This window comes from Chrysemys picta, chromosome 1, assembly GCF_011386835.1.
Source record: "Chrysemys picta bellii isolate R12L10 chromosome 1, ASM1138683v2, whole genome shotgun sequence".
In the NCBI taxonomy this organism is placed as follows: domain Eukaryota; kingdom Metazoa; phylum Chordata; order Testudines; family Emydidae; genus Chrysemys; species Chrysemys picta.
In genome coordinates, this window is record NC_088791.1 from 302,285,960 (window position 1) to 302,313,830 (window position 27,871).

A 27,871-nucleotide genomic window follows, 5' to 3' on the forward strand; every position below is an offset into this window, starting at 1 on the left:
ACACCAGACAGCTGACTCAGCCTTGTGGGGCTCAGGTTGCATGGCTATAAAACTGCATGTACATGTCCAGCTTCGAGCTTGGGCTAGATCCTGGGCTCTGGGACCCTGCAACAGGGCCAAATCTGAGAGCCCAGATTCCAGAGTGAGTCCAAATGTCTACACTGCAATTTTATAGCCCCACAGTCCAAGCCTTGTGAGCTCAAGTCAGCTGACATGGGACAGCTTCAGATGTTTTATTGCAGTGTAGACATACTCTTAGGGCTTTGTTATGGAGTGAGGACAGTTGCTTAATTGTTTATGACCGCAGGTATGTTTAGATGCTAAGTTTCTGGACCCCACTATTCGGAACCACTTTGATGGCAACAGCCTTCCACCAAGGTTCACTGTTTTGACCAAGTTTGGATTCAGTGAAAAAACAGAGTCTTGATTCTCATTGGTTGCTGAATATTAGTTTTCTTATTTGGATTTCTACAATTATAAAAAGGACTTCTATCCAGAACTACGTGCCCGGTCAAGTTAAAAAAATAAGACCAAACAGCAGTTTAACCCCAGGTTCAGCCCACAGAACTAAACCTCCTGAGAACATAACACACAAAAGTCCTCTCCTTCAAAGAACCTGACAATCCTGGGGCAACCACAGAGGGAGCCAAGTCAGGCAGTGCCGTGACCTGTAAGAGGATGTGAAATGTTTCCAAACCGTTTTCAAATAATGTTGTTTAGTAAAGTCCTTCCATATGTATAATAAAAGTACTCCCCTAACACCTACAAATCCTGCTCCATGGTCTCTATTCATTCACTAAAAAGGACCTTTTCATAGGTATGCAACTTTAAAGGCTTTGGTTTGGAGCCCTAGTCTGCATTTAAGCACAGAAATGGCAATACAATACACTGAGTGGAGGAGAGAGCATTAATAATATGGAAGGCCTGATGTGGGTTGGCTAGAGCAATTTACCCCACGCAAAAAGGTCTATGGTTGGCGGAAATGCCTGGCAGGTAACAATAGAACTAATGGAATTAACCTGTTACGAATTTTAGAAATTAGACTAATAAAGAGCAGAAATGCTAATCTCTATTCTGTGCAACAATTTAGCCTCCAAAATAAAGGTAGAAAATCTCTGCACTGCAATTAGAGATAAGTACTGTATTTCATAGTATTTTGCATTTTGTATTATTTTGCATAATAGTAATAGAACTATCTGTATATTTTAAATTGTATGGAAACAGCAAACACCTGAGGAAAACTTCCTCCTTTATGCCTTACCAATGAAAAGGTAAATGCATTTATACTGAATTGGTTAGTGAGATTATTTTAAATAAGTGTTGCAAATTCCTTTTTAATGCATTTTATTATGTAGTAAATCTCCATCTTAGGGAGAATTTCACATTATATCCCTTTTAAATTTCATCTCTCCTATAAGAAATGTCTCTATTAATACAAAGGGAAAGGATGATCCTGACATTAAAGCACAGGAATGGAAATTGGACCTGTGTTCTATTCTTGGCTATGTGACGGACTTCCCGCCTGAAATTAGGCAAGTCATTGGTTAACTTTTCAAACCCTCAGTTTCCCTCATCTGTCATATAAAGATAATGGACCATCTCCTCAGTGGGTGTAAACTGATGCACTTCATTGATTCCCTTGGTAGAGCTCTGGTGTTTTACATCTGCTGAAGATATACTCCATTAATTCTTACCTGCCTTCCATTGCTGTTGGGAGGCTGAATTAACTAATATTAAGTGCTTTGGTATTCTCAGATTCTCCACAAATGCAAACTTTCATTAAACTCTGTTTTCTGCCTGTTTATGAGTCCAGAAAATAAAACCAGTGATACATCCGGTGTTAGTTACACATACTTCATGTACCAGAAAAAATAAGCAGCTTGGATGGTATTTCAAATACATAAAATCCGATAAGACCAGGAGTATCAGAAGTGGACACGAGAACGAATGGATATAAACTGGCCGTGGGGAAGTTCAGGCTTGAAATTAGACGAAGGTTTCTGACCGTCAGAGGGGTGAAATATTGGAACGGCCTTCCGAGGGAAACGGTGGGGGCGACGGACCTGTCTGGTTTTAAGATTAAGTTAGATAAGTTTATGGAGGGAATGGTTTAATGGTAAAACATAGTAGCCAAGGAATACCAAGCAATGGTGGGTAAATAATATAATGGCTAACAGAGGTCAGGCTAGAGACTCTTGCCTAAATGCTCGGGGTCTTACTGATCGCCATATTTGGGGTCGGGAAGGAATTTTCCTCCAGGGTAGATTGGCTGAGCCTCTAGAGGTTTTTCGCCTTCCTCCGCAGTATGGGGCAGGGATTACTAGCAGGAGGGTCTCTGCCAATTGAAGTCACTAAAACACAGGATTGGGGACTTCAACAGCAGAGTCCAGGGAAGGGGTAGGGACGGTTTTGTGGCCTGCAGCATGCAGGGGGTCAGACCAGATGATCATAATGGTCCCTTCTGACCTTAAAGTCTATGAGTCTATGAGTCTATGATCAGCAGCTAACATATTAATGTGTTTTGAGGAGATTTTAGTATAAGGAGTGGAACTTGAGAAGGAGGGTCAGGTTTCAAGAGGTTCCTGATTTATTGTAACATCATGGGTTTAGGAATGCAGGCCCAGCCATTCTGCTATATCACAAACTGTATTGCCTCAGCATATAACACTGGCCTCTCAGTGTCTTCCCTGTAACTCTGCTTGTGTGTCATATCAATTACTACTAATGATAAAGTTGGCACCTAGACATATGCTAGAAATATCTCAGCTTCATTTAGATGTGTAAAGACAAAAAGGGCCAAATCCTGCTGACCTTAATCACAGGAGCAATTACATGAACTTCAGTAAAAATTCCCATAGGAATAAGACCAGCAGGATTTTATCCTGAAAATTAACTTCATTGCATATGGTAATCACTGGCAAGATGCACTGGGGATTGCTAAGAAGTTATGATATGGAAAATGCCAAAACATTTTAAAGCACATCTCTACTGGCTTATAAAACTCCCCACACAATTCAGTTCATCCCTGGAAATAGGTAATCTCACTTTGACGCACGTGCAAATATAAGGGAATACTGATCATTAAAGGTCTCTTTGAAAGTGATAAAGTAAATACCTTTCATATGTGCAAAATAAAATTCTCTCTCTTTTAAGATAAAATATGGGAACGTGCACAAAAAAAGGTCCTATTCCCCTCCTGCAAGTAAAGAGTAACTACCTCTGAAGGCAATGGCCTTCTCTACACTAAGCATTTGAAGCAATATCCCTACCTTTGGTCTAGTACCAATGCAGCACCCCTCCCGCCATGCTAGACAAGACCGAAGTACAAATGTACAATGTGTGCAGACATTTTTACCACTCATGGTGTCAAGTATCAGAGGGGTAGCCGTGTTAGTCTGAATCTGTAAAAAGCAACAGAGGGTCCTGTGGCACCTTTGAGACTAACAGAAGTATTGGGAGCATAAGCTTTCGTGGGTAAGAACCTCACTTCTTCAGATGCAAGACCTTGAGGTTCTTACCCACGAAAGCTTATGCTCCCAATACTTCTGTTAGTCTCAAAGGTGCCACAGGACCCTCTGTTGATTTTTACCACTGTATCACCTGGACCTGCTTTGGTATGGTGATGCCCTGATGTCCATTCTAAGCTAGCACTTCTACTCCAGTCTAGTGGTGTGATTTTCCCTCCATGCTTCATCCCAGACTGTCTTTTCACTGATATACCTCTCCCAAATGTAATTTACATAGTTAGGAAGTAATGGGTTGAATTCAGCCTGAATGTAAGCAGGCGCCACTTGATTGGCCTCAGAGTAATTACACTTGCTTATGCCATGGTTGAATTTGGACCAATATACCTTGACCTCATCAGTCCAATTAGCATATTCAGGGAAGGATGAGGCAGAGGTCCACTGCTGTGTTTCTGCATTGCCTGCTGCTTCATACAACTTCCCAGGGGCCCTATTCTTTGCATAATAAGACCCCCACTGGCTACCTCTCCACTGAGAATTTTAGCAGTTCCCTCACCAATGGTCAAGCACAAATGCATAATGCTAGCCATGATGGAAGTGTCAGAGTAAAGCCACACAGGGATTTTTATCATCCCTTAGATCTAGATTTGGTCAACATGTGATGTTGCATGAAATCACCGACATTGTCTGTGCTAGCATCCTAGGGGCTGGAGCATGTGCAAACTGTAACCATTAACAATGCTGCTTGTTGATGTTGCAATCCCCTCCTTCCTCTATTTTCAATGTGACAACCTGCAGTTGTATAGCTCATTGCCACAGGCTGGCCTCCTGCACTGGGAGTCCCCATAGGATTTGATAGAGCCCTGAGATGAAAGCAGGATAAGTGACTATCAGGGCACAACCTCTGCCAGCACCATACTGAACACTGGGCAGAAAGACAAGGGAGGAAGGGGGGCCCTAAGCATAGCCAGGAGCCCTCTGTTTCTGTGGCATAGTGCCTGCCAGTGAGCATGCATCCCTAGATTTGCTGGCTTAGCCTATTTGCCATCACCATCCTGTGCACACCACTGGACTGGAGTGTGCCTGGGACTGTCACCTCCTCGTTGATGGGGGCCATCAGGATCTGTGTCTGCACGGCTGAGTTAGGTTGGAGTCATGGCCAGACCAGCTCTTAAGTCATGGTTCTGAATTGGGAGTAACAGGACGTGTCCTAATTCCACCTACATCTGCCTCTCCCTTTGCCTGGTCAGTCCAGGGAGCTTTCTGCGCAGGTGGAGATGGGGGGATGGAGGGGAGGAGGGCAAAATGCTCCACCTACATTTACAAGTGTGACTCTATCAGGTTATTGGAGATCAAGTGCCTGATGCATCCGAAAAGACGTGGCGGGGGGGGGGGGGAGAGGGGGTCAGCACTGAGCTATGCCCCTATTGCCAAGACACTGGGGTTTAGTTTATTACAGGCAATGCATTGCACCATCTGTAAAGTGCCCACATGCAACTCCAGTGTTAGCACTGGAAGGGACTTTCAGAAAGTTGCATCTCCAGGGAGCTGCAGTCTGCAAGGAGAACGGGTCGAAGTGAGTTTAAGTGTTTTCAGCTAGTTATTGGTGAAGCTAAACACAACTGATTTTTGTATAAATACCAGTTAACTCCAGTCTTTGACATAACGCTCCTGATTAATTGCTTCTGCAGCATGGCTGTGCCCAGGCACTGCTTTATGTCATTATGCTGTTTGAATACTTCCAAGAAGTGTTGGCTGGCTAGTTGGTCTTTCCCTTTAAGACTTTAGCAATGTTAGAACACACATGGTTGTGAGCTTTGAAAAAACAAACAAAACTGGTTTCTAAATGGATGAGCTAAAGCAGAATGAAACACCAAGACTTCATGTAGGGTTTGTGATGCTAATTCTAGGTCTGCTCAAAAAAAGGAAAGGAGATATTGTATATATTTCATGTAAGGGCAGGCTTTTTAATCATTTGTTTACCGTGGAAGTGTGGCAATTTCCTCATCTTAATCTCTGTACTAGCGACAGTAGAAGTTCTTTCTGCGTTGAGCAGCAGTTCAGAATCAACTGGGATATGATTTTAAGCAGGCAAGCTAGGATGATGGTTGAGTCTGAGGACACAAGATAAGTTAAGCAAGGAAATCCTAAATTACCATGTAACTGACACTCGTCTGCCTGCGTTCCTTTCAGCGTGTACAATATACAGCCGTGCACACTCCTCAGGACCCCGCTCACGCCCAAACCCAGATTTAAGCACGTGGACTTCTTCCTTCTGCACAGTGTCTCATTCCTAACGGTTTAACTTGGTCCTATAGCTACTGTCCTCATTTTGATTAAAGCTGTAGGGAAACGGTGACTAATCCCTTTCCCCCTAGTCTACGAGCTCTGGATTTCTCTGGTATCTGAGTTTCGCGGGGAAAGTGACAGTTCTTGCATTAAAAGAGAGCAGCCCCGCTTTCCGCAGAAGTTTATCACACGCACTTCCATTGAAATGGTAACGGGTCAAGGAGGTCCGCAGCGGGATAATGCTACACAGCAGGAAGGCAGATAGAAAGCTACCGCTAAGAGAGAAACTAGTCCAAGCTAACTGCAGAGGTTTATTGCTGATCAAAAGAAAGCAGCAGCTGAAACAATCTTACACTTCTACAAGGTGAGATGTTACTGCAGCTGGGGATGATTGACTCCCCTTTAGACTGTATTGTTTAGCAGGAACGAATACCTAACATGACTGAGTGCAAATATTGTAGAGTTTGAAACTACTGCACCGATCATTGTTTTTCGAGGGGAGTAGGCAATCAAACGATTATTTGCTGTGTGTTTTCATTGTGCATTTCAGGGGGTTGTCAATTACAGCTGTCACACAAGGGTTTCTTTTGAGTCTGTCCTTTATTTTTTAACCAGTCCTTTTCGCTCTTGTTGGCGCACGGCTGCAAGCACATTGATTGTTGGTTGTTCACGCCTGACTTCACCCTAGGGACACACGTGCTCTTGGACGTTTTATAGAAAATCAAAAATAAAAAAATCAGCCTAAAACATTTTCAAAAGGAAGGAAAAGGTCACGTCAAACTGGCGAGGAATTTCTCTAGGAGGAGGGTGGCTGAGGCTACCAGCAAAGAGGCCACCTGCACCCTGTGTTCCATTGGAACGGAGCCTGCAGAAAGCTGGTTTTGCTCCTCGGTGGGGACTATCCCCTGATTATCCTGCAGGCGGCGCTTTTAGGTATTTACCGTGCCTCCCCACCAGACCAAAAGAAAAAAGTCCCTAGGAGAAGCGGCTCAGCCACACACCAGGGAGGGAAAGACAGACAGAACTGATCGTGCGGAGAAGCTGACAGAACAAACCAGCGCGCAAGACAATCCAAGGGGTGATCTTCGATGCGAGGTATCTCTTCTGTGCAAGAGGTGCCTTAATACCGGAGAGCGGATCTCCTGGGCAGGAAAGCATCAACTTCAGCTTATTTGTGTTCTTTTCCCTCTGATGTTCATGCCTCGCAGTTTCTCTTCCAACAGGAAACATTTCATGGAGAGGGATTGTTACTTTTTGCAGTCGGCATGGGATACCCAGGAAGAGTAATGAGACGCCACAATAAACAGCCAGGGAGGAATTTGACACTCATCTGTTGCACTAAAGCGAAGCTACAGGCGCTGTCTCCTTGGCTGGAAGTGTTGAAGACCACCTGAATTGGGGGAGAGTGTTTGAAAGATGAAGAGAATAACATAGACATGGGGAAAAGTGGATGAGGTGGGCGATTGCAAAAAAAAAAAAAAATCCTAAACGGATTTAATTTATAAATGGAATTGAAATGTGCCCTGATAACAGTTGAAGTAAAAACGCTGGATAGCAACGCATGCATATAAACCAAGTAAGTTCTCACCCATTTTGGAATATTTTCTTCTTGACGCTTTGGTTTTATTGTTGTTCCTCTTAAGAGACGCCACCAATTACTGGAATTAACCAACTTTTGCCCACGGTGGCTACAGGGGTTTTGTACCCTCTTGGACCTAGCATTAAGCAACATTTAGATTTTTCCCCTTTACATAATAAACGTGGATTTTTTTAATCGCAATCAGTTTAATTGTTGACATTGTAGACAGTGCCATCGTTTGGGTTATTGCAAGGGAAGTCTGACACCTGCAGGACAACTGAGTATATGAAAAAAAACTGAAGGGAAATAGTTTTGTGACGATGACTAGATGGCTCAGAAGTAGCGAGTAGACAATAGAATTGGGTGGGTGTGTTTGCGATTCTTGTAATGTAAACCAAAGGATTTATGCAGAAGGCTAATTCTTTGAGACGGGGCTTTCAGGGAGGCGAGTGAAGCTGTTTAACTGGACAGAAGACTGGTTGTAGAGTTAGCGTGAGTTTGCCTTTAAAGTATAGCGGAGTGCAGCTAAGTGACCGTGACAGCTGTTCAGGTGAGGGCTCAGACTGTATCAGGAATCACCTTTGTCTCATTTTAGATTTTGAATTTTACACCCATATATTATTATTTGGCTACAGAGGTACATAAAAGACAGCGCTTTCAGAAAAAAGAATTGGTCCTCCCCTCCCTCCAGGTATAGTGTTTGATTATGACAACTATCATGCTATAGCAAAATATTTTTTCATGGGTTACCAGCCTTGTAATTGCTAACACTCAACCGCTTGGAAGGCAGCTGTACAGCCATTGATAGGACATTTTTCTTTTGTTAGGAATACTGAACTTTCTGAAACTATGATGTAATAAAACTGCAGCTCTTGAATAACAGTGTATTTTCATGTAGGAAAGGATAAGTGATAAGCGTTCTAATAATAATTTATCAGCTAAAAGCATGGGGATCTCACAATGGAGTTTTATTAGGATGTAATTTACCAGACAGTAGCAACTCTGCGGGCTGTTTCTTTATCCTGCTATCAACTTGCTATCAGGAAGAGTTACTTATTTAAAATAGTGTTTCTTTCCCCTGATCTGTCTCTGAAGCTTTGACATATCAGCTTTCCTATGTGTCCTGTCATTGTGAAGTTAAACATTGTTTCAATTCTGAAAATCAAAGTGGATGGGGAACAGCTACACACTAAGTGCAGCAAATTTCATGTACATCTTGTATTTTTTCAACCTTAAAGTATTGTTTTGTTTTTTTAATTTACAATTTCCCTACTAACCATTGCTACTACAAAATCCTGAAAAAAACATAAAGAGAATCTGGTGGAAGGAGTGTGAGGTTGATGGCAAATGAACATGATGAAAATGAGCCTGAGAATGACTTATATGGTAAACAAACTGACTGAAGGAATTCACCCGTGCATTGAATTTACATTTTCAAGCTCCTGAATATTTTGGCTATTTTACAGTAGTCATAATCCTGTTGAAAAGAAGCAGTTGATGTTCTGGAACCTTAAACAAACACTGACAGAAAATATATACTAAGTAAGGGTTGAATTGTAAAATCCACTGCGATTGGCAAGACCTGCAGCTTTGTTGTTGTATTATTATTATATTTTACAAGGCAGTGTCACTAAATTTTTTTTTGTTTTACTGGCATCAATTGAGTGAGCCCATGTTAGCATGGCAACTGAAATTTATATTTATCCAAAGTTGCCTCATAAAAGAAGTAATGCCAGTTCTTCCTGAACTAAAATACCTTCTAGCTAGAAGTAAATAGAAACGCTACTCCAAAATGCTTTCTGGTTAGTTGGCACTTCTAAAAAATTAAAAGAAAAGAGACCCTAAAACAAAGTTCAGACAATATATTCAGAGAAGGATGAAATTAACATCTGGTTTAGTTATGATAAATGCATCCACATAAACTCTATATAATATAGCATGTACACAATTAAACAGTAATAAGTCACCAGGACCAGATGGTATTCACCCAAGAGTTCTGAAGGAACTCAAATGTGAAATTGCAGAACTACTAACTGTCATCTGTAACCTATCATTTAAATAAGCTTCTGTACCAGATGACTGGAGGATAGCTAATGTGATGCCAATTTTTTAAAAAGACTCCAGAGGAGATCATGGCAATTACAGGCCGGTACGCCTAAATTCAGTACTAGGCAATTTCTTGAAACTATAGTAAAGAACAGAATTATCAGATACATAGATGAACATGATTTGTTGGGGAAGAGTCAACATAATTTTTATAAAGGGAAATCATGCCTCACCAATCTACTAGAATTCTTTGAGGCGGTCAATAAGCATGTGGACAAGGGGGATGCAGTGGATATAGTGTACTTAAATTTTTAGAAAGCCTTTGAAGAGGTCCCTTACTAAAGGCTCATAAGCAAAGTGAACTGTCATGGGATAAGAGGGAAGGTCCTCTCATGGATCAGTAACTGGTTAAAAGATAGGGGGAAAAGGGTAGGAATAAATGGTCAGTTTTCAGAATGGAGAGAGCTAAATAGTGATGTCCCACAGGGGTTTGTATTGGGACCAGTGCTATTCAACATATTCATAAATGATCTGGAAAAAGGGGTAAAATTTGCAGATGATAAAACACTACTCAAGATGGTTAAGTCCAAAGCAGCCTGAAAAGAGTTACAAAGGGATCTCACGAAAATGGGTGACTGGGCAATAAAATGGCAGATGAAATTCAATGTTGATAAATGCAAAGTAACGCACATTGGAAAACATAATCCCAACTATACATATAAAATGATGGGGTCTAAATTAGCTGTTATCACTCAAGAAATAGATCTTGGTGTCATTGTGGATGGTTCTTTGAAAACATCCACTCAATATGCAGTGGCAGTCAAAAAAGCTAACAGAATGTGGGGAATCATTAGGGAAGGGATAGATAATAAGACAGAAAATATCATATTGCATCTATATAAATCCATGGTATGCCCACATCTTGAATACTGCGTGCAGATGTGGTCACCCCATCTCAGAAAATATATTGTAATTGGAAAAGGTACAAAAAAGGGCAACAAAAATGATGATGGGGTATGGAACAGCTTCCAAATGAGGAGAGATTAATAAGAATGGGACTTTTCAGCTTGGAAAAGAGACGACTAAGGTGGGATATAATAGAGGTCTGTAAAATCATGATGGGTGTGGAGAAAGTAAATAAGGAAGTGTTATTTACTCCTTCTCATAACACAAGAACTAGGGGTCATTGAATGAAATTCAAAGGCAGCAGGTTAAAACAAACAAAAGAAAGTATTTCTTCACACAACGCACAGTCAACCTGTGGAATTCTTTGCCATAGGATGTTGTGAAGGCCAAGAGTATAACTGGGTTCAAAAAAGAATTAGATAAGTTCATGGCGGATAGGTCCAGTGGTGAGCTGGTGCCGGTTCGCACTGGTTCACGTGAACTGGTTATTAAATGTAGAAGCTGGTTTAGAACTGGTGGTTAAAGGGGTGGGCAAACTCCGGCCCGTGGGACCATCCTGTCCGGCCCACCTGAGCTCCCGGCTGGGGAGGCTCCCCTGACCCCTCCCCCCCCGCTTCTCCCCTCTCGCAGAGCCTCAGCGTGCCACGCCGCCGGCGCCAGCACTCTGGACCGCTCCTGGGCAGCTCTGCAGCTCCTGCCGCTTTGAGCGGCATGGTAAGGGGGTGGGGCTGCGAGCTCCAGTGGGCCACGTGGCACCCATACACGCTGCCCTGAGCAGCGTGGTAAGGGAGCCGGGTCAGGGCTGGGAGGAGGGGTTGGATAAGGGACAGGGAGTGGTTGGAGGGGACGAAGATTCTGGGGGGGGGTGTCAGGGGATGGGGAATGCGGGGGCGTTGGGTAGGCATGGGAGCTCCATGGGTCTGTCGGGGTGGTGGTGGATGGGGTCGGGGCAGTCAGGGGACAGGGAGCAGGGCGAGTTGGGTAGGGGGTGGAGCCCTGGAGGGGCAGTTAGGATGGGGTGTCTCAGGCTTGTACTCACCGGGCAGTGCTTAATAACCGGTTCCCTACCGGGTCGTCGTTGGCACTTTGGTGGCGGGTCGTTCACTTGTTCCAGGTCTTCGGCGGCACTGAAGGACGTGCCGCCAAAAACCTGGAGTGAGTGAAGGACCTGCCGCTGAAGACCCAATAGGGAACTGGTTATTAACATTCTGGCAGCTCATCACTGGATAGGTCCATGAATGGCTATTAGCCAGGATGGACGGGGGTGATGTCCCTAGCCTCTGTTTGCCAGAATCTAGGAATGGGCAACAGATGATGGATCACTTGATGATTACCTGTTCTGTTCATTCCCTCTGAAGTACCTGGCATTGGCCACTGTCAGAAGACAGGATACTGGGTTAAATGGACAATTAGTCTGACCCAGTATTGCTGTTCTTATTTAATGTAGGTCCTACATCCCAATACAAAAAAAGAAAATTATTAGAGGCGGCTTCATCAGGCACTTAAATACTCTAGTGGTAAGGAGCAACAGAGGGTCCTGTGGCACCTTTGAGACTAACAGAAGTACTGGGAGCATAAGCTTTCGTGGGTAAGCACCTCACTTCTTCAGATGCAAGTAATGGAAATCTCCAGAGGCAGGTATATATCAGTGTGGAGATAACGAGGTTAGTTCAATCAGGGAGGGTGAGGTGCTCTGCTAGCAGTTGAGCTGTGAACACCAAGGGAGGAGAAACTGTTTCTGTAGTTGGATAGCCATTCACAGTCTTTGTTTAATCTTGATCTGACATTTCACTTCCTAGATAGATTCCTTTATGAAAAGAATGGACCTGAATAGTTTGAACAAACTTGCCTACACAATATATCCAGATTTTGTATAATATAGCACTATCCGCCACAGCAGCCAGTTTTCTGTGAAGAAAGATCAGCTGGATATCACAGTGATAGGTGCCTTGGAAATATTCAAGAAAGATGGATAACTCTTAAGATCTGATCCTGTAGACCTTACTGAGGCAAAAGGAAGGATTGGACCCTAGGTTTCATCACCAAAATAATTTAAGGGCTCTATTCCCCATCCATGGAAGACATTGGCAAAACTTCTTATGGTTGTAGGATGGGGCCCTAAGACAGAATTATTGCTCTCTTTTTCCCCATAGCTTTCCTTTCTGTTCAGACTGTCAAACAGAGAGATTACTTCAAAGACAAGCCAAACATACAGATGGATGTCTCTTAAATTCAACCGTACTCTCCTTCTATTGATGCTGACACCATTTCTTCTAGTAGCTGGTCCTCCTTTTTAGAAGACAGTCCATGAAGAAAGCATTCAGACCCTCAGTACCTCTTCCTACGTAGGGCTCAACACTGCTAGGACCACACTCCTCACTTGGCAGGATTGTGACCATCACTTTGAATATGCCAGGGCCAAAATATGTTGCCTGTTAATACACACATGATCAGTGAGCAATAGCACTCCCTTTTTAATAAAGGTTTGTGTTCGACCACTCAGGCCAACCCATCAAGTACTTGTTCAAGGTGACTTGTAGAAGAAGTTATGTGGCCCAGAGAGCTAAAGTACTAACCGCTCTGTTCCAGAGAGATCTGTTAAATCCTAATGTAGGTGACAAGTAAAAAGTGAGTTTGTCTCATCCAACCCCTGTGGAGATTTGTCTCTATCCCCAAAACACTATGCAGTTTGGCAGCCTCTTCTAGGGAGATACACAGGAATGGTGAAGTTGAAGTGCTGCAGGTCAGGATTGGCGCGTACTGGCAAAACAATAGGGAAAGTCCTGCATAGCACCAGCCTCTGCCACGCCTGACCAGATAGGCTGTGCTATTATTCCCTCACTTCCTCAGGGCTACATTCCCTTTTCAAATGTTAATTTAAAAAAGAAACAGATTTGCACTGGATCTGAAAAGACAACATGGAAGCAGCTAGAAAAGGCTTATTTATAGCATATTTTGAGACAAAGTAAACAAGAATGGAGGGGGGAGGCATTCACAGCAGTTTTTCTACTCAGACTAGAGCACATAATGGCTTTATTTATTGTCAGGCATACTGTTATCTCTGGTCTTCTATGTGACTTCAAATCCAAGCTATGTTGGTTTACAATATAGCTGTTTCATCAGCCATAAGTTTTAAAATGACTAAAAGCAAGATGATTTAGAATTAAGATGAAAATTTGCTTTTAATTCACCCCTTTGTAGCCATATTTTGCATCAGTGTATGGTATTAAAAATCAATCTATTTTTTTTAAAAAGCCCTAGACTCATTGAGGCAGAGGAAAGACAGAATTCTGCCCTTAGTTCTGATCTGAGTGATTTAACATAGATTTTGATTATATTCAAAAGCTATATGCCAGTATCCAAGTGTTATTGAGATATGATATTGCTGAACAATTCCTTGTGGTTTAATACACTGTAAATAAAAAGGCTCTAAAAACTGACCACACACAAAGGGCTAATAAATTAAAGCTACTTTTTTGTAACAAAAAATAAATGGACATCCAGGGAGAAATCCTTTCTAGGTACATTAAATGTCTGCCTAATGTAATTTGAAACTGGTAAGGTAAGAAAGCATGAAAATAGGAGTTAAATGCTTTGCACAGCAAGGTTAAGGTAATGAAAGATTGTCAGTATGCTGCATAGAAAAAAAAGTAACTAATATACCTTCTGTAGATCATTTCTCAGCTTAAAATTCCAGAAGTGCTGCGTCTACTTTTAAAAAATGCATTTCTTATTTAAATAGAACAAGAGGTGTGCTAAAAATGTCACAGAATAAGTACGTATAAAATTAGATTTGTCTTTATTTCCAAATTATTTTGAAAGTGAATTTTGGAAAAAGAGCTTCTGAAAATTTGCTGGGTTTAATTTTTCTTATGTCAAATGTTCAAGAGCCAGAGCCAGGCAAAGCTAACCTATACATCTGTGAGCCCAGAAGCTGTGGAAGATTCCTGGGTTCATAGATTTATAGATTTCCAAGCCCAGAAGGGACAATTGTGATAATCTAGTCTGACCTCCTGTATAACACGGGCCAGAGAACTTCCCCAAAATAATTCCTAGAGCCCGGCAGGCTATACTTGTCTGAAAATATCTCCCTGTGTCTATGGTATACAGAATTAGGTGCTCAAATACTATGGTAATGAATGGGAAACTTATAAATATGATTTTTTTTAATTAGCCTTTTCTGTGGTAGAGTCTATGAGGCCTCAGCACTCCATACTCTGGACTGGCTCCATCCTTGTGGTGATCTTCCCTGTGATCTAACTGTTCTTTTAGTGTCTAGTGGTGACTTCTCCATCCCAAGATATCACCTCTATGGTTTCCCAGAAGGTTCAATTTCTTTGGCCTCTGCTCTTTCATCTTCACCCTTTCCGTCATTTTCTCCCTATTTGCCTTTACTCTCGTGTTTACATGAATGATAGCTGGAGATATCCCTGGATACTTAAGTGATTCCTCCTTCTCAACCCTAACTTTGATCAAGTAAACTTGTTGCTTTTATTTCAACGGTCAGCCAAATATCTTACATGCAAAAGTGGATCTGCTGAGTGAGCAGGAGGAGCACTGCCAAAAACAACCCTAGATCCAGATCTCCTGTTTACATCCACTAAGCAAAACTGATTCCACTTGCATAAAACCAGAGTATCCAGGCTGTATGTGCGTGGGTGCAGAGCAGCTGGGGAGATAGAATCTACCACTACTGCAGCCTAGAGCCAGGGTTCAGACCTGCGGTTCATCCCTTCCCTTCCCAACCTTTGAGAGCTGCAGTTCCAGTGAAAGGGAATTTTACCCATTGTTTGTAACTGTGGGGTCACACTTAAAATTCAACTCTCTCTTTCCTCCCCACATTCTCTAAGGTCCAAATCTCAGACAAAGTTATTCAGGGGACACATTATGTACATCTCAAGAAGCAGACCATTGGCTTACCAAGTCTAGTGAACAAATAGTTGTGCCCCACGGAGCAAAGTCACAAGGATATTCTGTGCTTAAGTAGCCCTGATTGGCCAACTTTTATGGTTATGCACCGTCTGCATGCTCTCAAACCTGCTGCAGGCCATATAGTGGGCCTAAACCAAAAAGTGGGCATGAGTTTTCTTGGTTTTCAGTTTCTGAAAATTTGCCTGTGATGGGGTGTTCACCCTCACACTAGCCTAGAAGGTGTTGATGAGGCTGAGAAGCGGCCAATTGCTCAGATAAGCCACAGATGAGGTGGCCTATGTAACCCCTGAATGATGATGGAACCCAGCTGAGAAGAAACAGAAGTGGCTAGTATAAAGCCAGGAAGCTGGCAGCAGAAGGAGGCCACAGTGAGGGCTCTGGACAATAGAGAGGAAAGGAAGGAAATCTAGGGGCAGGGCTTAGGGAAATGGCAGCAAGGTTTAGATGGTACAGACATTGGTTCCTGATTAGAGGGTCCCAGAGGTGGAACCTGGAGTAGAGAGTGGGCCCAGGTTACCCTACCAGCCACTGGGGAAGTGGCACAGTGCTGGCAGTGAGGGAGAAAACTACCATTTTTGGATGGACAGACTTTGATAACCCCCAGAAGGGATTAACACACAGGTGACCTGGATGAGGGGCCAATCCAATGAAGAGAGAGGACCCTGAGTCACAGAGAGAGAGAGAGGGCGAGAGAGAGGCAGGGGGATGCACGAATGAGTGACAGACGGGGGTGCTGGACCTGGATGGAACTCCTCCCCAGAACAGCGAGAAGGAGGCACCCCATTGGTGACAGTGCCCATCACCCATGTACAACTTTTAAAAACCAGGAAGTTCCAAGTATCAATTTGAAGAACCAACAAAAATAAAATCTCCACCCTTGAATCCAAATAAACATGATACTCATTTCATCTGCTCCCACTCCTAGTGAATGGCTCAGGAAAACAGATGGCTGTGCTACTTAGTATGATGCCCAGCATACTTGGGTTCTGTCAGACCAAGGAATTGGTAGTGAATTCCACAATCAAAGGCCCTACACTGAAACCCACCTCAACCAGCTGTCAAATATTAAAATCTGGAGGCTGTGAACTCAAGCACATTGGATATCTCTATCTTCATGGCAGTACATTTGGACAGAGAGAGAGGGGAGGTCTTTTAGGTAGCCATGTAGGGTTTTAAAGAATGAGCCCAACAGTTTGAATTGCAACCAGAAGTGAAGAAGAAACCAGTGTAGTGTCTGGAGAAGTGATAGAATGTTTTTACTATATGGTCAATATGTTTAGGCAGATAAATTCCCACATTCTGCATCTGCTGTAGATTCCAAGTGATCTTCAACTCTAACCATGTGTAGAGCAGACTGTAGTTATCCAATATGAAAATGAAAAAGGCATGGATGGCAATAGCAAGATCTACATTGAAGAGAAATAGTCACTATTATCTGACCAAATGCAGATTTAAAAAAAAAAGACATCCCTGTCGACTTTGTCAACTGGGAAGGAATCCATGAATTGCATAAACTTCCAGTTGCCTGTTTGAGATCCACTGTTGGCAGGTTGTTAGCCATCATCTGTGCAATCCATTTACCCTAGCATCAGGTCTTTGAAGCAAATGGCTTTATGCAGAGCAGCACTGAACAGCTCACAATAGCAGCTGTGTGAAATGTGGGTGACTTTAAAGGCTTATTTGTCCAATTTGTTGTCCATCTTATTAAAACAGGTAGAAACTCCAGCCAATGGATCTACAAAGTCTATCACCTGCCTGGCATAGAGCCAGCTGGTATGTTGACCAATCTTGTTCATGCTGCACGACAGTGGCATCAGTAGGGTGATGCCTCTATCTGCAGTGTATTATAGGAAGTTGGCCAGGACACCTGGGGACCACTTTACCATTCCACTACATTTCTACTGGTAAAGGATATAGGACATTGCTGAGAGTGGAATATGCACACGATGGGCTGGGAACTCTGTCTCCACTTAGTCAAGCTATACATACCTGGAATATGCACACGATGGGCTGGGAACTCTGTCTCCACTTAGTCAAGCTATACATACCATAGGAAGTCAGTAATCATTGGATGATATGTGGATAATATACACAACCATCTGTTTTTTGTGGGGAGATTAGGGGCTTTTGCCTTATCTCCCTACTACCCATTTCTCTAGGTCAGGACAAGAACTAGAATGTTAATTGTCCTCATCTGAGAGAAAAATGTAAAGGCATTCCTACTTAGCATGTATTTTATCTTTAGTAGACTAGAAAACTGGTGTCATATCTAAGAAGTGTACTGGACCACACAGAGAGCACAAGCTTAGTCCTAGGACAATTTCATCTTCTTCTATATTGCTGTAGACTTCTGGTAACTTGCTATGAAAACAGAAATGCTGTAAATACAAGTGCCGTTTGTTAGTAAATATTTTCTTATTAAAACATTTCCTTTTTAAAAAGTGGGACAGTCCCACTTACATTTTCCATAGGGGATTTAAATTAATAGCAATGGTCGTATGTGCATTTTGGGGCATATTGTGTCTGATTCAAAACTTACGTACAGTAAATATGTATACAGAGACTTTCAGCAAGAATGTTGGTGCTGACAAATCCACAAGCTGTGGAAAGGGATTTCCAGGCCAACTGTTTCCTAGGCAAACTAAATCAGTGACTGAGTCCTGTCCCCTTCTGCAGGATGCGCTGAATCCTCACCCACTGGCGTCGTAACTCCCATTGAACTTCAAATGTGCAGGGTCTGGCCTTCCAATCACAGCATTGGGAATACAACATACCAAACCAGTGCAAGCACCCTGTCATCTGTTCTCAGAGTGAGTTAAAATTCGTGTGCAGACAGATTAGCTAGACTAAAATGTGGTGTTCTGTGTGTTTGTGTGAAATTCACCCCTCTGCAAAGTGCCAACACAAAGACTATGCACTATCTAAGAAAACTTCAGATTTTTTTCATCAAAAACCCCAATATCCCAAACTGGAAAGTTTTCAGCTGCACTCAGACTCACTGAAGAGTCTAAATTTTCCATGGGACTGCCCCCTCCACCATTATCCAGTCAGATCTAGGGTGGACCCTGCACTGGCTGCTCAAATCCCGCCTCTTGGGAAGAAGAGTTGCACCACCTACACTGCATTCAGTCTGCTTCTGTGGAGGGGGGAGGGCAGCATCTAGCCTTTGCAGATGGTCTCAAGAGTGGTTTTTTCCCCCTTACAACCTACCTTAGTCCACTGAATACTTGGTTATAGCTAAAAGTATTATCTTTGGGTTCTCAGGTGGTAATATCCTAGCTTTAATCTCTAGCTATGTGGAGTTGCTTGTTCTTAATAGATCATTTCCAGGTAAATCCTCTTGTTAAGCTTGAATGCTAACTACTGCAGCATCCTCTGTTGGAGAGGAATTAAAATATCTCATTTGCATTTTGTTTAGACACAATTTTATTTAAACTAGGAGAGAGAATGTTAGCCTTTCATTTTGGATAATAATCCTTTAAGACAAGCAGTGCTGCAGTCAGCCAACAATATCAGATTTTAAATGTTGTTTATGCTGATATAATCAGCTCGGTTTTTACATTTAACTTATTTGTATAGAGTGCTTGAACCTGCAAAGTACTCACAGCTGTAAAATTTACGCTAAAAAATTCTGCATGGAGGCTTCAAATACTGGCTAGGTGCCATAGAGAGGGATAGTCTGACCTTGTGTAAAATCAGGGACTTCCTATAGAAAAGTGTTGCTAACTTTCCCACCCTTCTAGCAAAAGAGATGCCCATCAGAAGGGCCAATCCAGTGTCTGAACTCTTATACATTTGAATTTTAAAGGAACTTTTTTAGTAAGTGGACCCTACAGTGCTATAAAATAATTAAGGTTTATGACACTGATGTAAAGCATATGTTATATCCATTTTTAACTGATGGTGGTCTTGTCAAGCCTCAGTTTCCCTAAAGTCTCTCAATGCATATCAGTGGGAGAAGAAGGAATAGAATCCATATTCTAATTTATGTGCTCTAACTACTAGTCACATTTTCTTTTATAGTGAAAATGAAGTCTAGTATAGCACAATTGTGATGCCATATTTTGGTCTCTCCACTTAAATAGAAATATTTTCATTCATGGTTGTTTAACTTAATGGTCTTAAGTTGGAACATATTTGTTTATGTATTGAAGCCAGTTATACCAAATACTTAGAGCTTGGATATTGTACAGTATGTTTATTGCTGCAATATCTTCATGTGTAACTAAACTTCTAATGTGTAACTCTTCTCTAAATTCTCCTGAAGGTCTATTTTTTTCCCACTGTGCTTACAATATGCTTGCTAAGTAAGGACTCAAATCTCTCCTGTATCTGAGTTCCATTCGGTACAGAAGAGAGGTGGGGGAGCTATCAGAAGCTGGTTGTCTCCTTGATTCTGTGCCCATCAGACCCCAGTGTGAGTAAGAATAACCAAGGGATTGCTATAACTTAGGCTCCTGACAGATGGTCTGAAGGGCCAGCATAGGGCGTGGAGCGCTACCACAGCCCTGACATGCTCCCTCTCCTCCCTGGACATAGCTGCTACAACTGGGTGGGGGGCTGGCTGGCTGAGGCAGGAACTGGTTCTGCTGTCTTTATGCCAGTGAGGAGTTCTTTTCTACCAGGGGAATTCTCCATGGGCTAATTACATATCCAGAATCCAGCCCCTTTACTGTTAGTGGTGGAAACAGGCCAGATCATAAAATAGAATCTGGACTGAAGTCTACCCATTCACTCTATCCATTTATCTAAAAAACCCAAGCCAAAACACATGATTTTATTATAAACAGACACTTCTTTCCTCCATCATACTATGCATTCATTACATTGAATAAGCATGTATTCTTATTGATATTATAGAGTCATAGGACTGGAAGGGACCTCGAGAGGTCATCTAGTTCAGTTCCCTGCACTCTTGGCAGGACTAAGTATTATCTAAACCATCCCTGACAGGTGTTTGTCTAACCTGCTCTTAAAAATCTCCAATGATGGAGATTCCACAACCTCCCTAGGCAATTTATTCCAGTGCTTAACTACCCTGACAGGAAGTTTTTCCTAATGTCCAACCTAAACCTCCCTTGCTGCAATTTAAGACCATTGCTGCTTGTCCTATCCTCAAAGGTTAAGAACAATTTTTCTCCCTCCTCCTTATAACAACCTTTTATGTGATTGAAAACTGTTATCATGTTCCCTGTCAGTCATCTCTTCTCCAGACATCTCTTCTTCCCTCACAGATATTTTCTAGACCTTTCATAATTTATGTTGCCCTTGACCTTCCTCGCTTGCCCTTCATTACTCTTGTCACCCGCCACCTCATCATTCTGTCAACTCCAAAAATAGTGCATAAGCTCCTTGAAGCAGTGATATTGCCATCTATTTGTTTTGCAATGCGATAAAACTCAGAAAGGAACCAATCCATTTCACCTTCAAGAATATGGCTGGTCCAAGTTATCCTGTGTGTGGGTAATACATACTCCTTAATGCACAGATAAGGAAGATGTGTCCAAGGAACCCATTAGATGGTGTATCTGCAAAGCAGCTGTCTATTCTGGAGTATTACCAAACGGATTATTAGTTTGTCACAGCTTTCAACTGAACCTATCAGAAAATCTTAATTATCCAGAAGCATTGCTGTGGAGCACTGCTTTCCCCTGGTGTTTATCACCCTGTTTCCATACTATTCCTACTAGGCAATACTGACTAAAGGCAAGGTGGATTGGAGTTGAATGAGAAATCCGGACTAAAAATCAAAATACGATTTCCAACATGGCAAAAAAATGGATGGTATTTCAAAAAAACAACAAACAAAGAACCCCAAACAAGTCAAAATAGCAGGGCCTTTCATTTCAAAACAGCCACATAAATGATTTGTGGGAAAAGCTTAAGACAACTGTGAGTAATATCACCAAATTAGAATAGGGCTGCTTGTGTATTTATCACAGAGAATTCTTACTGACAGCTCCAAAATAGACATACTTGTATGGCTTGTTTTGCTTTTATTAACATAGCAGTTTGGTACACATTGTACAAGGAGAGCTAAACATGTTCAAGTCTCTAGTTATCTTATTTCATTAGTGTTCCCTTGTTCTGTTTCTTATTTACTCAGAGCAAATGTAATATTCTTGCCTTAAACAAACCCTTTGCACCTACAGAAGGGGTATAATTAAAGGCTATGTTAATCAATAAACACTTCATTGTAAGGAACCTTTATGAGCAACAAGGAATACACTACATTTTGCAGTATTGGGTAATAGAGGCTCCGATTTTAGGAAAGTATTTGAATTATATGCTTAACTTTAAGCATGTGTTGAAGCCAATAGGATTTCAGCATATGGTTAAAGTTAAGAACATGCTTAAGTGCTTTCCTGAATAGGGATGCTTTCCTGAATCAGGGCCTAAGGATTGTAATTTGAAGTATGAGGTCAAATATTACTTATGGTAACAGAGAAAAACAACAGCATGTTCATATATGGTGTTGATGAACCTCAGTTCATGGGTTTTATACATATAAGATAGTCAGTCCTTTAGTGCATGTTGCTTTTTTCAGTCTAAATCCTTTTTTGCATTCTTCCCAGGTATCAGCATATCTGTTCATACACATACAGTTGAGTGTTTCTTCTTTTTTTCCCCTTTAGTGTCCATCAGTACCCCCTCTTTTACAATCTCTCAATGGTGTTTGCTACTGTCTAAGAATACAGTATTTCACTGTTGAGGATGCTATAGTCAAAATTCATTCCATTGCTCTTGCATATCAAAGCTCTTCTCAAAGTCCCAAAAGAGCTAGATATTTATTTATTTTCCATTTGCACCTATCATTATTCTCTAACCACCCTACAAAAGATAAAATCACAATGTTGATCAAAATGCATGTACTAACAGTAAAATTACTTGGAATTCTGGTGCCCTGATATGAAATCACACAAAACGTTTCCTTGTTCTAGATCTGTCAGATTCAAATTTTCTCAAATGGAGGCTACTCCTTCGAAAACTTGGCCCATTAGATATGAGAGAAGAATAATGTTCTACCCATTTTCTGTTTTATTCAAAAATTCATTAGTTTATTACAAATATATATGCTTTTATTCTCCACTCCAGTAAGCCAAGATACCTTTATAGTGGCGTAGTTCTAGTGTAATGGCATGAAGAATCAAGCCCAAAGTCTTGTTATTGATCATTTAGAATTGTATTTAGTTTAAAACAAGATTCTATTTTCCATAATTGTTATTTTTCATTATGATCTGTTCATTAAGAAAAATTCCACCCAGTCCTGCACTGCAAAACCTTTGGCAGGTCTCCATAAATCAGTTTTTTGTGGCAATGCATGAACTTCTATTTTTAAAAATTGAATATACCTCAATTTATAGACCATCAAAGTATTTTTTCATTGAATTTTACCTTAGCATTTGCACACACACTTTTCTTCAAGAGCAGCACTCACTTGATTGCCTTTACAGCCTGACAACATAGCCCTGAAATCATGTAGCAATTTGGGTGCCCAGTGATCTTTTACATTGGTTATCTTAAAAGTATTGGCTAATTTGCAAGGTCCTTAATCTTCATAGGACTGATCTTCCAAGACCAATGTACACTTAGTGCTTGATCCTGCCAGGTGCTAAGCTCTCTGACCTCAGTCCCACAAAGCACATATGTATATACTTGACTCTCAGCACAGGAACAGTCCAAATGAAGTCACAGGACATAAACTTGTGTAAGTGCGTTCCTGTATTGGAGACTAATCTACTCACAGTTTTTGTAAGGGTATAACTAATTCAGTTAGGGGTGTGATTTTTTTTTTTAATCCAAAATTGTTATGCCAGTACGAGTGCTTATGCAGTATACTTTATACTCTCATATTGGCTACATCTACACTACAGGGGGGAGTCGATTTAAGATACGCAAATTCAGCTACGTGAATAGCGTAGCTGAATTTGACGTATCACAGCCGACTTACCCCGCTGTGAGGATGGCGGCAAAATCGACCTCTGCGGCTTCCCGTCGACGGCGCTTACTCCCACCTCCGCTGGTGGAGTAAGAGCATCGATTCGGGGATCGATTGTTGCGTCCCTATGGGACGCGATAAATCGATCCCGGAGAGGTCGATTTCTACCCGCCGATTCAGGCGGGTAGTGTAGACCCAGCCTCAAGGGAATAAGTTATACCAGTATAAGGCACCTTTACACTGGTATAACTGTGTCCACACTAGAGGGCTGTATCACTTTAATTATACAAATATTTCAATATACTGGCATAGTTAAAGTGGTATTATTTGTCAGTGTAGACAAGGCCTATGTACTTGATTGCACTGGAAAATCGGATTCTTAAGTGTCTGAGGGCACCAACTAAGTCCACAAATCACAAGAAGATTTTTTACAAATGTGTCCATGAGAATTAACATACATTTTTCTTGCTGTGAACTGAAAAGGCAGAGCTGATATAAGGCTGATTAAAATACCCTCATTGTTATACCAAATCTTTGGTTACCTCTTCTGGTTTACCGTGTTTTAAAGACATTCAGGAATCAGTCTGAAGAATTTTTGATAGCATTGCCAACAGACAGTAGATCAGTTCTAGGCTGGTGGTCACAACAAAATAATTCAGTCCCAAAAGGTCTAATCCAACAGCAAGCACTGGAAAAATCCAGTGTTAAACATGTATGTGTTCTTAACCAAATTTCCATGAAAATCAGTATAATTATTCTGACTCAAGGCTGCTAACTGCTTCTGTTTTTATCTATTTATCTTAAACATTAAGCTAAAAATCATACGTTATTAAGGAGTATCAAGTCCTTTTAAAAAAAAAAAATCCTTTGAATTTGTGTATTTCCTCATGAAAATGCCACACAATTCTATGGTAAGAGCTCTGAACACTATAACACATTAATGGAAGCTGTGGCTTTCTAGGCCATAGACTTTTTGGCATTTTCTTCTAGGAGGCCATAGACTTTTTTGGCATTTTCAATTATTTGAAAGATACAGAGTTAAGGATTCCCAGCTGTGGTATATATACACAGAATAAACATTCTAATGGTTTTCTTAGACTCCGTTTTTGACCCCAGTTTGGCCCATTTTCACCACTCAAGCACATAGAGGCCATAAAGTTATCTTTTATGGCTACCTGTCAGTATAGGGGAAATTCTAAGGGGAAGAGAGACAGTTCTACTCCCCATTAAATCTCCAGTGAGCTCCAGTTTGTGGAATGAACTTGTGGGGGGTCAAAGACATCTTGAGGTTTAGATTACAGCAGTCCTAAGGCTGCTGTAATTTATACCTGGCTGGCCCCAAAATCTGAGATCCAATAAAGGTGATATAAAACTACTTTTGTCCTCCCCCATCCCCAGATCCTGTGGCAAGCGCTGTTTGGCCTGACCCGAGAATTAAGCCAATATCTTTGATTCCATTCTTTATTATCCACAAAGTGCCCCCATTCCCCCCAAGGTTTTATGTACAACAGTTCTTCAATCAATTAATCAAATTCATGTAAGTAAGCCTAACAACATCTTAAAATGTTTGATTTTTAGATGAACTGCACATGGCCTCCATCATATAAAACTGCTGGAGGAAGCAGGACACCATACTCTAATCGGGCTTGGGAGTTTTCATGAGAAATCTGCTTCTGGTTTTTGATTAGTGATTTGTTAGCGTTTTTGCTGTGCCTGATAGACAAAGAAAAGGTGATGAGGATGAATGTGATGAGGATGAAGAGGTGACCAGTAAGCTATAAAGGTTTACCTTGGGATGCAGATTGAAAACAAGGATCATATACACAGTATACACAGAACATAGAATTGTTAGTTCAAGTAAAGCCAACTGCAATTTTTTCCAATAACATAAAAACATATTTTTAACAAGGTCCTGTAACAGTAAATTATTTTCTTCAATGATCATTCTCTGGATAGGGAGAATTCACAGACATTCACTCAGTGTGTTGTCTCCTTTATTGTTTGACAGCTAATCTTTTTACTATTTATAAACTTCTTATTTTTATTGCTTTTCAGTATAATAATATTTTTTTTACTGATTAAAAAATTATATGATCCATGCTCCAAAGAGCTTGCAAACTGATTACATTTTCTCATTACGGCCTGTCAAAATTAGACAAAAGGTTGGATCTGAAGAAAGAATGACAGGAGCAACTCCCATTTCTCCCATTAGTCTTCTTAGACTTTCTTAGTTTCAATTTTTGTCAGAAACAGCCTTTGATTCAAAGGCAAAAAGACCCTTCCTGTGGTAAGTTAGTTTGCCCTAAACCCAGGGAGCAGGAGGAGCATAATTTGAATTAACATTAATATTTTACCTTGTGCAGATTGTTTCCCAAAACTTTTCATAAAATTAAAATATTTTTTTAAAAAATAAACAAGTTAATCAGTTCATAAATCAAATTGCATTTGAGGTATAAAAGTTGATTAGAAAAGAAAGCTAAAAGCAATAGTAATTAAGCATGATTTAAAAGGAGGATTAACAGCTGTAGAATTGAGAAAGATTAGGAAGGTATTTAAATAAAACACATCACATAGAAGGAAGCACAACAGGGAATAGACAATGCCCATGAGATTTCAGAGAGGCATTGCGAATACAGTCAGTGTGCTGTTTAAAAGTGAAGAGCATGGTTTGAAGTATATCAGATAAAAAGATGAACTAGTACAGTGTAGATAGATCACGGGGAGCTTAAATGTTAAGAGAATCTTGAACTCAATCTTGCATTTGTCTAGAAGGCTGTGGAGTGAATAGCACATATGAGGAACATTTGGTTTTTAAGGCAAACATGAACTTGAGCTGCTGAACTATTTTTCAATTAAACTGATATTTTTAATTAATTTAGCTATTTTCATAGTGTTCAGCTCTATGCCAATCAAATGGTGATTCTAGATGGATGAACTAGTATATATCCTTTTGCAATCCAATGCTGCAAAGATTTATGCATATACTTATAACTTCATTCACTGTGTTTGATATCTTAGCCAATATCCTGCAGTCAATGGGAATCTTGCCATTTGGGGGATATCAGTATGTTAATGATACTTTGTCTATATTGCACAAACTATCCTTTGGAAGGAGAAGACAAAAGCAAAGCAGAATGATCTGCTATGAGTCTTGGAAGTTGGGTAAGGACAAGTAGGAACAAAGATAGAAAGGCTTCAAATAGGGATCACTGATGAGAAATATGCTACATTTCAACAAACTAATGCAGTCATGCAAAAGAGAACAAATAAAATTGAAGAAGATACTTCAGTTTCAGGCTAGGAGTAGTAATTCTTACCACTATGTATTTTAAAGTGCTGCATAAATGTTGTTGTTATTTACTCCGTGAAGTAAGCATTGCTTACGAGAGGGAGTGTGGGCTATATTGGCAGAGAGAAAGGAGAGTCAGGACAAAACTGGGAGGAAAGATCAAACCAGTATCTTAGATGCCTATATACAAATGCGAGAAGTATGGGGAATAAGCAGGAAGAACTGGAAGTGCTAATAAATAAATACAACTATGACATTGTTGGCATCACTGAAACTTGGTGGGATAATACACACGATTGGAATGTTGGTGTGGATGGGTACAGCTTGCTCAGGAAGGATAGACAGGGGAAAAAGGGAGGAGGTGTTGCCTTATATATTAAAAATGTACACACTTGGACTGAGGTAGAGATGGACATAGGAGACGGAAGTGTTGAGAGTCTCTGGGTTAGGCTAAAAGGGGTAAAAAACAAGGGAGATGTCATGCTAGGAGTCTACTACAGGCCACCTAACCAGGTGGAAGAGGTGGATGAGGCTTTTTTCAAGCAACTAACAAAATCATCCAAAGCCCAAGATTTGGTGGTGATGGGGGACTTCAACTATCCGGATATATGTTGGGAAAATAACACAGCGGGGCACAGACTATCCAACAAATTCTTGGACTGCATTGGAGACAACTTTTTATTTCAGAAGGTTGAAAAAGCTACTAGGGGGGAAGCTGTTCTAGACTTGATTTTAACAAATAGGGAGGAACTCGTTGAGAATCTGAAAGTAGAAGGCAGCCTGGGTGAAAGTGATCATGAAATCATAGAGTTTGCAATTCTAAGGAAGGGTAGAAGGGAGAACAGCAAAATAGAGACAATGGATTTCAGGAAGGCAGATTTTGGGAAGCTCAGAGAGCTGATAGGTAAGGTCCCATGGGAATCTAGACTGAGGGGAAAAACAACTGAGGAGAGTTGGCAGTTTTTCAAAGGGACACTATTAAGGGCCCAAAAGCAAGCTATTCCGCTGGTTAGGAAAGATAGAAAATGTGGCAAAAGACCACCTTGGCTTAACCACGAGATCTTGCACGATCTAAAAAATAAAAAGGAGTCATATAAAAAATGGAAACTAGGACAGATTACAAAGGATGAATATAGGCAAACAACACAGGAATGCAGCGGCAAGATTAGAAAGGCAAAGGCACAAAATGAGCTCAAACTAGCTACGGGAATAAAAGGAAACAAGAAGACTTTTTATCAATACATTAGAAGCAAGAGGAAGACCGAAGACAGGGTAGGCCCACTGCTTAGTGAAGAGGGAGAAACAGTAACAGGAAACTTGGAAATGGCAGAGATGCTTAATGACTTCTTTGTTTCGGTCTTCACCGAGAAGTCTGAAGGAATGCCTAACATAGTGAATACTAATGGGAAGGGGGTAGGTTTAGCGGA

At 41.1% G+C, this 27,871-nt stretch overlaps 1 protein-coding gene across 3 annotated transcripts in view; it reads left to right on the plus strand.

The window, feature by feature from the left end:
• The first annotated feature begins 6,708 nt into the window (after positions 1 to 6,708).
• TRPC4 (transient receptor potential cation channel subfamily C member 4) overlaps positions 6,709 to 27,871 on the plus strand; it is a 211,898-nt gene continuing 190,735 nt past the window's right edge. For 2 of the 3 annotated variants that reach the window (XM_065581286.1, XM_065581289.1), the window contains exon 1: positions 6,709 to 7,329. Coding sequence is in view for 1 of the 3 variants with exons in the window: in XM_065581288.1 (XP_065437360.1) it covers positions 7,315 to 7,329 (15 nt within the window). In the remaining 2 variants the exon portion in view is untranslated. The remainder of the gene's footprint in view (positions 7,330 to 27,871) is intronic. The other variant, XM_065581288.1, reaches the window with a different exon arrangement.